We start from the raw sequence: 12,500 nt of genomic DNA on the forward strand, positions 1-12,500 counted from the left end.
ATGCATCCAATTCTGTCTCTCTTCCTCTTTCCATTCTTTTAATTATTATTATTTTTTTTCCTTTGAAAGGTTTTTTTTTTACCTTTTATGGAGTTTTGTGGGCGTGGTGAAATCAGTGAGGTCATTTTCTCCTACACTTTTTCTTTCATTCCTTCTGTCTTTCCGTGTGTGTGTGTGTGTGTGTGTGTGTGGAGTGTGAGTGTGTGTGTCAGTCTAATGGGAAACGATTTAATTAAACTCTCGTGTCCAGTCTAAATGTGATTAGACTCGCAGGCTAGCCGATGGAGTGAGTGAAGGAAAGCCCCAGACGGAGGAAAGCCCTCTACAGAGCTGCCATCTTCCTCACAGCTGATTCCCGAGCATCTCACTGACAGTACATGTGATCTTACTCGCTTGGTAGATGAGCTGAAAACACTGCTAGCGAGAAACGACCGACACAAACAACAACCGCCCGAGGGAGACGACTTCATGCTAACGGCATAAACAATAAAAAAAAGGGGATAAAAACATCAAACAAATCAAATTCCTGTCTGATCAAATATCACATCTTACGTACGGAAAACAACCCGCGACTGTCTTTTTGACTAGCGCGCAAGAATAGGAAGAAGTTTGTGAAATCTCAGCTTAAAGGTCATCCAGATGAAGCCACAAACGCGTCCTTTCCCATAGCCAGAGATCAGAATGGCTAAACGCTACGCTATGGCTAATGCTAGTTTCACACCGTGGAGTGTACTTTTACTTCACACACACACACACACAAGTGGAATGGAGCTTTCAGAGACATCAGGAAGTGAGATATTCTCAATTCTGTGCAGATTAATTACGACGCTCTGAATCAACAAGCAAACAATTCCTCAAATGGTTCCTCAAATGATTCCTGAAATGATTCCTTAAACAATTCCTCAAATGGTTCCTCAAATGATTCCTGAAATGATTCCTTAAACAATTCCTCAAATGGTTCCTCAAATGATTCCTTAAACAATTCCTGAAATGATTCCTTAAACAATTCCTGAAATGGTTCCTCAAATGATTCCTTAAACAATTCCTCAAACGATTCCTCAGAAAAATAACTTGATCTCACTTCATTCGGTCGTCCACTGTGTGATCGACGTGTTACATGCTCGGCTTTGTGCTGGTTTGGTTCTTAGATTAGGTTAGCAAAGCTAGCTAACTGTATTAGCCACGCACACCAAATCTAAGAACGAAGCCGAGCATGTAACACGTCGATCACGCGGTTCTCACCTTAATTTCTGTTTAACTAGCTAACTGCTTCTCAGTGGAAATGAAAAATACACAGGCCACGCCCACCGGTGACATCAGAAGCAGACGCTAAATGCCCACAAGAGACGTACAAATAACTGGTGTGAACCATTTGCTGTTTTTCCATTTTATTTTCACACCAACCTTCAAGTGGAGGAGAGTCGTCCCCCCCACCCCCTGGCCCCCTGCAATGTTCACACCGCAGAAGTTTCAGAGCTCCACCATCTTCACGAGGAACCTCCTGACCTTTTCTGTAACTGTACACTTGAGTGCATTGACTGGCAGCAGACATGCAGCAACATGCCAGCAGTCATTTCAGAGGAAGCAGTCAGGTCTGTCCTGGAATTCACATCCACCAGCGCTAACTCTAAACATCCTATGCCCTAACACGCTAAACCCTAACAATGATCTAAAAACTGTCCAAGACTGACCCTTTCCTACGTTACCCACAGTTCTTGGATTAATCCCTCACTTCGTCTCTAACTAATGAGAGCAATGCGGCAGTGCTTTAGTGCACATCAGCTTCCATGTTCATTCATCTCCATGCAGATCCATGTTCCTGTTTTCGTTTTACATCAAACATCAGATTAAGGAGAAACATCTCCGTAATCTCAGCACTTTGATTGCTGGTGCTGATCCAATCATCGCTCTGTATGACTCGAGCGAGCAGAACCACATCTCAGAACATCCAACACACTGAGTCTCCAGGAGCAGGAGTGGACCGATGTCTGGTCTGGTCCAGATGATGAGATCAGACCCTGGTGCGAATCGGTCATGGAGAAGGTTCAGGCTGGTGGTAGTTGTGGAACGTTGTGGGGAATGTGTTTAAACTACGTTATAACGGAGAACTTCATCATGATAGTGTGGTCTCAGACCTGCTCTGTGAGCTCAGGGGAAGTTCCTCAGAGCAGCGCTGAGACCTGGAGGAACCAGTGAGGCACAGCAAGAAGGTTCATCGTAAAGACATTATGTCTTCTAGTCTTCTATCCCCAACCATCCTCTCTGTTTCTCCAACTAGACCTGAAACCTACTTACAGAAAACTTCCTGCACAGAAAAAGTCATTTAAGCCTATAATTAACACCCAGCCTGCTGAAAGCTCTCCACCACCACCACCACCACTCCCATTTCCCTAAATCTCTCGCTCTCTCCATTCCTCCACTTCCTCATTCTCTCACTCACTCTCTACCTGTTCAGACCCGTAATCCAGAGCTGCTCAGCGTGTTGGAGAACATGTTGGAGGACGTGTTGGTACAGGGGCATTTTATCTCCAAAAAAATCACAAACACATAAAAACAAAATATCAGCTGCACAACTGATACACACTCTGAACAGTTACTCACTGCGGTCAGTCACTGCTGAATCAAACTGGTGCTGAACTGAATCAAACTGGTGCTGAACTGAATCAAACTGGTGTTGAACTGAATCAAACTGGTGTTGAACTGAATCAAACTGGTGTTGAACTGAATCAAACTGGTGTTGAACTGAATCAAACTGGTGTTGAACTGAATCAAACTGGTGCTGAACTGAATCAAACTGGTGTTGAACTGAATCATAATGGTGCTGAACTGAATCATAATGGTGCTGAACTGAATCATAATGGTGCTGAACTGAATCAAACTGGTGCTGAACTGAATCAAACTGGTGTTGAACTGAATCAAACTGGTGTTGAACTGAATCAAACTGGTGTTGAACTGAATCAAACTGGTGTTGAACTGAATTATAACGGTGCTGAACTGAATCAAACTGGTGTTGAACTGAATCAAACTGGTGTTGAACTGAATTATAACGGTGCTGAACTGAATCATAATGGTGCTGAACTGAATCAAACTGGTGTTGAACTGAATCATAATGGTGCTGAACTGAATCAAACTGGTGCTGAAATGAATTATAACGGTGCTGAACTGAATCAAACTGGTGCTGAACTGAATCATAATGGTGCTGAACTGAATCATAACGGTGTTGAACTGAATCAAACTGGTGCTGAACTGAATCATAACGGTGTTGAACTGAATCAAACTGGTGTTGAACTGAATCATAACGGTGCTGAACTGAATCAAACTGGTGTTGAACTGAATCAAACTGGTGTTGAACTGAATTATAATGGTGCTGAACTGAATCATAATGGTGCTGAACTGAATCATAACGGTGTTGAACTGAATCAAACTGGTGTTGAACTGAATCAAACTGGTGCTGAACTGAATCATAACGATGCTGAACTGAATCATAACGGTGCTGAACTGAATCAAACTGGTGTTGAACTGAATCATAACGATGCTGAACTGAATCATAACGGTGCTGAACTGAATCATAACGGTGCTGAACTGAATCAAACTGGTGTTGAACTGAATCATAATGGTGCTGAACTGAATCATAACGATGCTGAACTGAATCATAACGATGCTGAACTGAATCATAACGGTGCTGAACTGAATCATAACGGTGCTGAACTGAATCATAACGGTGCTGAACTGAATCAAACTGGTGTTGAACTGAATCATAACGGTGCTGAACTGAATCATAACGATGCTGAACTGAATCATAACGGTGCTGAACTGAATCATAACGGTGCTGAACTGAATCATAACGGTGCTGAACTGAATCATAACGGTGCTGAACTGAATCATAACGGTGCTGAACTGAATCAAACTGGTGTTGAACTGAATCATAACGATGCTGAACTGAATCATAACGGTGCTGAACTGAATCATAACGGTGCTGAACTGAATCAAACTGGTGTTGAACTGAATCATAATGGTGCTGAACTGAATCATAACGATGCTGAACTGAATCATAACGATGCTGAACTGAATCATAACGGTGCTGAACTGAATCATAACGGTGCTGAACTGAATCATAACGGTGCTGAACTGAATCAAACTGGTGTTGAACTGAATCATAACGGTGCTGAACTGAATCATAACGATGCTGAACTGAATCATAACGGTGCTGAACTGAATCATAACGGTGCTGAACTGAATCATAACGGTGCTGAACTGAATCATAACGGTGCTGAACTGAATCATAACGGTGCTGAACTGAATCAAACTGGTGTTGAACTGAATCAAACTGGTGCTGAACTGAATCAAACCGGTGCTGAACCGAATCATATCAGTGCTGAATTGAATCATATTAGTGCTGAACTGAATCATATTGGTGCTGAATCGAATGTCACTGCTGTGGAGTGGAACTGTATCATAATGAACTGAATGGTAAGGAAAGCTGAATTAAAGAGCATCCTGTGGGTGTTGAATCAAAGCACGGTGAAGGACACATCGTCCCATACAGAAGATTCACAACGGCTGAATTTCACAGCTGAAGGTGTGAAATGTTTCTTATTTTTACTGCAACACAGACGAATTACAGAGCAGGATTGTGGTGTTAGATCCTGCAGAACTTCGTCTGAAATGACAGCAGCAGGTCTGCCGGGATGCGGCTCAGGATTTCTGATTAAGAGAAATTATTTAAAAACTGTGGCATTAGCAAGTGAAACTCTATCTGTACAGTAAAATCCTGTGGCCAGTCGCCAGGTCCGGCAGCCAAATTCACCCTGAGCTGCTGCTCCGCTGAGGACGAGAGCTGGAGTGGACATTTGCCTGGGAAATGAAGTGGTGAATAACTGTAGTGGTTCTGTAGGAGACTGCTAACACACAGACACACACACACACACACTTAGAGACATGAACGTGTGTGTGTGTGTGTGTGTGTTTTGGAGAGTGAATGATCAACCTGCTGCAGTGTGTGCTTTTTTTAATGTCCAAGATTTATTTAATCATGAAATCTTTTTTTTTAAATAATAATAAATCTTTACTCACATATATGTAATGGACTCATTGTTAATAAATATTAATAAACATTATTAAAATATTCTAATTATTTTCATATAGATTACATAACATCAATTTAATATTTTAAATAAATTGTAAAGAATTAACACATTTTTTTCAAAACTAATTCAGAAAATAGGACAATCATTCTGCTCAGCTTCAGCTTAAAATATATAACTATAGAACACACACACACACACACACACACACACACAAATAGTCCTGTGTGTATATTTAGTAATGCCAGTGGTTGATCTGATTTAGTTTTTGGAACACACACACACACACACACACAATGAGGATGTTTGTTTCAATGTGAGTGCATGTGTGAGTGAATATGTGCAGGTGTGTGTGTGTGTGTGTGTGTGTGTGTGTGTGTGTGTGTGTGTGAGTGTGTGTGTGTGTATTCAGCAGGAACATAATGGTGCCAGTAACCATTTCTGTTGAACAGAAAACATGTAGAACTTTTTTTTTATCATTTACACACACACACACACACACACACACACACACACACACACACTTGTCAGTCACTCATCCTGGGTCTTACCTTGGCACTGGAAACCCTGCTTGCCAAAACCCCTGCAAGGGAAATAAGAGTGTGAGAATTCAGTGCATACTGCTCTTACTCTCTCTCTCTCTCTCTCTCTCTCTCTCTCACACACACAAACACACACACAAACACACACACACACACACACAGTCTGTTGTAACTCTCTCTCTAGGATCAACCTCAAAGGTTTCATGTGGAACCTTATTACCAAGCTGGAACCCTTAATCACTGAGAGACTGAAGTGGCCGTTCAGTGGTTCAGCTGCTGGACCACTGGTAAGAAGGTCAAAGGTTCAGCTCTCATGGCCGCCATGTCGCTGCTGCTGGTCCCGCGAGCGTGGCCCTGAAACCTCGTCTGCTCAGTTGTATAAATGAGATGGTGTAGGTCACTCAGGATGAGGATAAGGACATCTGCTGAATAGTGTAAATGTAAAGAAATGGCCTGTGGCCAGGTTCTCTGCGGAACACGAGGGAACTCTGGAGAAATCCTCTGTTGTAATGTTGTACATGGAACCTTACATCGGAGGTTCACTTTCACATTTATAAAGCTAGAACCGTTATCCAAATCCTCAAGAAACGCTTCATGTAAGTTCTTACACAGAAACTTAGATTATAGAACCCTGCCTTCATTTAAATGTCCATGTCCAAACCTCCAAGAGAACTTGTGTGAAGGTTCTACACAGCACTCCACAAACAGAACATAGGCTCTACTTAGAACCTTACATCATAGAGCCCCTATATGGAGCTGGAACCATTAGGCATCCAGAGGACCTTGCTTGTAATGCAGATCTAAAACACACACACACACACACACACGAGCCAGATGTTTCTCGCGCCTGTGCGCAAGAGAATAAGAGCATGCAGCTACAGGTCTCTGTGATTGATGTATGTGCGTGTTTGCGTGTGCGTGCGTGCGTGTGTGTTATGTAATGAGTCGAGCCGATGTTTAAAAAAAATCGTGAACCATTGAAACAATTCTTCGGCGGTGCAAACCGCACTGCAGAAGCGCGAGATCATTTCTCCATCCTGTTCCGCCTGCACGCGCATTCTTTGTGTAGCGACATTGCAGATGTGACACGGCGCGAGCTCATGATCCGGAGTCATAGGTTTCGGGTCCTGAATTTCATTAATTAAATAATTAATTATTACTATTTTATTTATTTATTTTTACATCGTGTGTGGTGTTCGTGGTGTGTGTGTGTGTGTGACACATAAGACAGGCAGCTCAAGCGCGCTCACGCATAGCGGTACCAAACCATTAACCCGCCCCGACTTGCACGCGCACAAACGCAAAAGCCCCACAGCACTAACATAAAACCAACACGCACACGAACGCTAATTCTTGCGCGCGCGCACACATACACTCTATAAACCACTAAATCAGACAGCAAAACCGTCTCTCTCTCTCTCTCTCTCTCTCTCTCTCTCTCACACACACACACACACACGCCAGAGCTCGCTCACCAGATGAAGTCGGTGCAGTGGCTGCAGAAGGTGGGCTGCTTGAAGAAGCGCGCGATGAACTTGTGGTCCTTCACTTCGTGCACATTCTTCTGCCGCAGCGCGCCCTGTCGCGCGAAGCCGCGCGCGCCCCCCGCATCACCGTCCGCTCCTGGGTCGGCCATGTCCGGAATGTTTACGTAAAATAGAGGGAGTGAGAGAGAGAGAGAGAGAGAGAGAGAGAGGGAGAAAGAGTGGGGGCGGCCGGGATGTGATTCTCACTGCCCCGAAAATCTCCTGTCGAACGCAGCGCGCAGCCTACGCTGCTCCGGAACGCGCTCCGCTTCCCGGTTTGGCCGAAAGCTCCGCCCCTTCCCTCCTTCTCCTTCAATGTGAAGGCAGAAAAAAGAAGAAAAAAAGAAGAAGAAGCCACGCCCCCTTTTTGTGTACGCAAACATCCGAAGAATGTTATATTTTTTTAAATGTTGTTTTTATAAATGTGTCCGAGTTCCGGTGTAAATTAAACCAGCACGGTCACGCCTCATAATGTGCTCTAAATAAAACATCACACAAACTCACACACTTCCGCACTAGACAGTATTTCAAAATAGTGCTCTACTTAATAGGTAAAAAAACACACACACACACACACACTTCCGCACTAGCTACTGAAACATTGGTGCACTAGGTGGAGGGCAAACCGCACACTTCCACACCGGATTATATCAGAAAATATTACACTGGATAGGAGATCAACGGCGCACTTCTTCTTCTTCTTCTTCTTCTTCTTCTTCCTGACTATTCTCATTTTATTTACTCTCCTTCTCTCGCTCTGAACAGTGCTTCAACAAACCTGCACACTTCCACACTAGGTAGAGTGTGCACTACCTGATGGGCTGGTGTGCACTAGTGCACTAAACAGTATAGTAGTAAAGGAATGTCGGGACTCAGAGTGTGGAGATTTATGACAAACACAGAATTATGACAAACACAACTTAGTGGCCACCAGGTGGCGTAGTACTTTAGCTTGTGTGTGTGTGTGTGAGCGTTCGTGCGTGTCTCCTTCTATCTCTCTTTTTTTTAAATACTTTATTTTTCAGAATATATGATTTAATTTCTCAAAACAGTAAACAAATGTGTTGCTTTTATTTTCTTAATTATTTATTGTTGCATTAAGGTATGAAACCTGACTTCGAGATTGTGTTAAATATATTACCAGACTGAAGCTTACACTCAGGATATTGTACAATATATAAAATATAAGACACGTGTCTTATATCTGCTCCAGAGCTAACCTTAGGTAGCAAGCCTAGCAAGCTGATGAATCAGCAACCAAACTTGCTATGCACTTGGCTTCTGTGTGTGTGTGTGTATGTGTGTGTGTGTGTGTGTGAAATTAATGAAATACTTCTGCAGAAGAAAGTGTCAAAATGGTGTGTTATGTAATGCACACTTCCACACTAGACAGTTTATTACATTATCTGAACGCTAACTAGCATACAACTAACACACCTCTGCACTACATAGTGTGCTACATTGATTACTAACCCTTCTACTACTGCAATATAAATCATATTAAATATGAAAAAGTACAAATCTAACTATCATGTAGGATTTACCATCCAGTGAAGAATGAAAGAATTACTCATAGTGTGTGTGTGGGTGTGTGTGTGTTCTCTATTTCATGAGGAAGCTGACCAAAAACTGGAAAGCCCCTGGTGCAAACAATCCATAAATACATAACACTTTAATTGATTGAGAGCAGATTTAAGACAGAGATTAGGATTGAGAAAAGTCTATATCTATAAAGCTTTACATCAGGACAGGAAGAGTGAACTCTACTGAGGCTGATGATGTTGGATTAAATTGTTTGACAGTAAGCTTGTATAATTTACATTAAACGCTTTCCAAAATCATTTATTAGTCAGAATCTCTTAATGATGTGATTCCCATGTGAGTCTTAATCATGAATAAAACACAGCATTAGTCTGCAGTCTGCAGGTGTGTATCAGCAGTCCTCTCTCTTAAGTGCAGCTCGGAGGTTGTGCCAGAATTCCTCTTGCCTTTCTTCGTCCTGAGGCCACTCGAGGTACGTCCTGGAGTTCATTATTTTGCGCAGTTTGCAGAAACGTTTAGGAATCGTCTCCTTGGCGATGGGCTCCAACAGGATCAGGACGGCCGAGTCGTTGTTCTCGTCGATGATTCGAAAATGTGAGAAGTTCAGCTCGTAGCGGCACCACTCGCTCATCACAAAGTTCTCCGACAGGACAAAGAGAGTCCTGTAGCTGCTTTCGATGGACTCGATGATGTTGTCGACGATCCAGCGACCCGGGAGGAAGTCTCGCATATGCAGACACAGAGCCAACGGAGGGTCCGAGCTTTCCAACTCCGGCACTAGGATTTCCTCGACCCACTCAGCGTCGTGCTGGCTGTACGATACGAAAGCGTCGTAGCGAAGAGTAGCGCCCGCGTTGCGTACGCCTGGTTTACCTTTCGCCTTTAACCACGCCACAGTCATCTGTAGATACCATAAGACATGAAACTTGTAGCAGATGACCCCGATAGCGATCAGGACCACGACAATCCCAGAGCAGATGAGGGATACTATCAAGATCATGTGACAGTCGAAGACAGATAGCTGAGCGTCATCGATGGTAAGACCTCTCAGTGAGAATGGAGAGTCACACGTGTAGCTGTGATGTCCGTCTCTTAGAGTAATCAAGCGGTCTACGTGACCTTTAAAGAATTCCAAAAACTCACAGCTGCAAACAAAATTGTTCTGGCCAGCTTCCAAGAACTGGAGAGACCGGAATGCCGTCAGATCACTTTTGTTGAACATGTTTAGCGTGTTTCTTTCAATGAACAACATCTGTAGGCTGGGAAACCATCCACCGTCCGGGAGGGAAATAAATCTGTTCCCTGTTAGCCAGAGCTCCACAAGATGGGGAAGATCGAGTTGGAAAGCGGTCAGGAAGTTCTGGCTCAAATCCAGAGTGGTCAGACTCTGAGGTATGCATGGAGTTACGTGATGAAGTTTAGTAGCAGAGAGATTCAAAAACCTGAGACTTGCAGGCCAACGGCAAACCTGCGGCATCTTCAGAAAGTCATTGTGACTCACGTCGAGCACCGTGAGCTTCCGGAGACTCGAGACCAGGTGGGACACGAGGTCGAGGGATTTCAGTGAGTTGTGACTTACAATAAGCGTGTTCAGGTTGTGCATCTGGCTGTCACCGTTGCACAGGGATTCCTGCATGGTGATATCTGAGAGGAGGTTTTGGCTCAAGTCCAAGTACTCCACCTTTTGTAGGAAATAGGTAGTGATGCAGGGAATCACAAAAACGGTGCAGTTGATGACAGATATCTTGGTGAGATGTTTCAAGAGGAACACTAACTGCAACATGCTGCTAAATCTGAAGAAGCCCTGGATTTCTATGTTGCGGAGAAATATGGTATGCAGGTTTTCGTAGTGCGTCCACTGAGGTGGCCAAAAACCTCTTCCGAGGAGACGGACATCCTCAATACCGATGTAAGACAGCGGAGAGCCGTCTAACACTTTCAGAAGGAGGGTGACTCCCTCGTCGGTTGTGCTGCAGTTTTGAAAGGAAATCCTCCTGGTACAACCTTCTTTGACCTCATTAAGGGTTTGTATGGGTTTCATTGACTTGAATGAAATGTCTCTAATAGTCAGGGATGTGTCAGGGTGAGAAACATCTCGAAGGATCTTCGATACGAGTGCCAGATTCTCCTGAAACAACTCCTGAAAGCTGACTGAAACCGCCCTGATGGGGTAAGCTGTCTGGAAACTTCCAGTCTCATATGATCTCAGGTTACCACCAACAAATGTCAGCTCATCCAGCTGTATAATATTACGCAACATGTTCTGTTTGATGTCCTTGATGAAAGGGTTACCGAACTGGAGCGTTCTCAGGACAGGGTTCTCCAGAAATTGAAAGAGGGCAACGGATCCCAAGGTGGTATATCGGTTTCCCAAGATGTTCAGATGTTTCAGAGACCGAAGTTTAGAAAACCAGAGTGATGAAATGTTTTCCAGTTTATTGAAGGACAGATCAAGCTCTTCCAGTTTGTTCTGGGAATCGAACGCTTCTTGGTGGATCATGCTGAGTTTGTTCTCCTGCAGCTTTAAAGTTCTTAGCTCCATGTACGTGGTCAGATCCGTCTGAGAAATGGACTCGATCTCATTGAAGGACACGTCGAGGAAAAGGACGTTGGCGGGAACGATGGGGATGTGGCGAAGATTCTTTGCAGCACAGTCGCAGGAGAGATCTTTGTTACATCCGTTACAATTTGGTCTCTCGGACGTCCGAGTGTGAGCCCAGGTGAGGCTAAAACAGATTAATATGGACAGTGATGCCTTCATCCTGGAAAAAACACAGATTTAGATCGGATTGTTATAAAGTTTAGTCAGCGAGGTTAAGCAAACGTCTAGAGAACATACCAACAGGTCGGGATGAGACTGGAGTTGAGCTTCTGAGCAAGGATCAAGCGCTGGATGAAGTGCTATTCTACACTCTGATGAATAACGAGTGTGGAGTCATTCACTTCAATAAACCCAGTGATTAATCTGATTATTAACTCAGACTGTTCACGCAGTAATATATCAGCGATGCACTCACCATCTTCTCATTCATATATCATATATATATATTTTCATATGTCATTCATATATATATTTTTATTTTTTGTATTTCACAGAAAAGAAAAACTGCAGTTCGGTCCATATTTTCTATCCCATTTTCCAGGTTCAAATGCAGTGATCTAGAAGGTGATTTTTTTTCGTTTGCATTGGAAGTGCAGAACGCAGTACCATTACCCCACTTTGTGACCTTGTTCATGCTAGTGCCAGTAAAAGCAATAAAAATCGCATTGTACAAATGTTCAGCGTTTATCAGAATCATTAAAACCTGTGTTTTTAAACAGTATTATACAGTGTCTTGTGTATTACATTCAGTCTCCTCTCCAACTTTTCTAGAGACAAACTGAAAACTTGCTAACAAAGAATTACATCACTGCCACAATTTGTTAGCGGTTCATTGAGTTTATTCTGGACCAGAGTAGAACCTTTAATCAAAGAGAAGAACCTCCAATCAAAGAGTAGAACCTTTAATCAAAGAGAAGACGTAGTTCAGTTCGGTCCATATTTTCAAAAATTTATTTATTATTATTTATTTATTTTTTATTTATTTTATTTATTATTTATTTATTTTAATTAATTTATTTATTTATTATTTCTATTCATTTATTTATTTCTGTTCTTTATTTTTAATCAGGTTCTATTTAGAGACTTTCTATAATATAGAGCTGAGAATTAACCTGATACTTGGAACAATAGACCTTGTAGTTGTGGTTTAAATAGCTCTGATAGATTAGCACTAGCCAGCTCTGATAGATTAGCACTAGCCAAT

General features: G+C 42.8%; 2 protein-coding genes across 4 annotated transcripts in view; both read right to left on the minus strand.

Moving 5' to 3' along the window:
- The window catches only part of prkcba (protein kinase C, beta a), a 52,675-nt gene extending 45,249 nt beyond the window's left edge, over positions 1 to 7,426 (minus strand). The window contains exons 1-2 of one of the 2 annotated variants that reach the window (XM_058380171.1): positions 7,102 to 7,426; positions 5,636 to 5,667 (exon numbers count right to left, since the gene is read on the minus strand). In XM_058380171.1, coding sequence (XP_058236154.1) covers positions 5,636 to 5,667; positions 7,102 to 7,262 — 193 coding nt within the window. In that variant the 5' untranslated portion in view covers positions 7,263 to 7,426. The remainder of the gene's footprint in view (positions 1 to 5,635; positions 5,668 to 7,101) is intronic. The other variant, XM_058380170.1, reaches the window with a different exon arrangement.
- tlr2 (toll-like receptor 2) overlaps positions 7,279 to 12,500 on the minus strand; it is a 6,339-nt gene continuing 1,117 nt past the window's right edge. Inside the window, exons 2-3 of one of the 2 annotated variants that reach the window (XR_009203649.1) lie at positions 7,817 to 11,456; positions 7,279 to 7,462 (exon numbers count right to left, since the gene is read on the minus strand). Coding sequence is in view for 1 of the 2 variants with exons in the window: in XM_058380168.1 (XP_058236151.1) it covers positions 9,086 to 11,455 (2,370 nt within the window). In the remaining variant the exon portion in view is untranslated. Of the gene's footprint in view, positions 11,457 to 12,500 lie in introns of both variants that reach the window. The other variant, XM_058380168.1, reaches the window with a different exon arrangement.

Source organism: Hemibagrus wyckioides, linkage group LG26 (genome assembly GCF_019097595.1).
Source record: "Hemibagrus wyckioides isolate EC202008001 linkage group LG26, SWU_Hwy_1.0, whole genome shotgun sequence".
NCBI lineage: Eukaryota > Metazoa > Chordata > Actinopteri > Siluriformes > Bagridae > Hemibagrus > Hemibagrus wyckioides.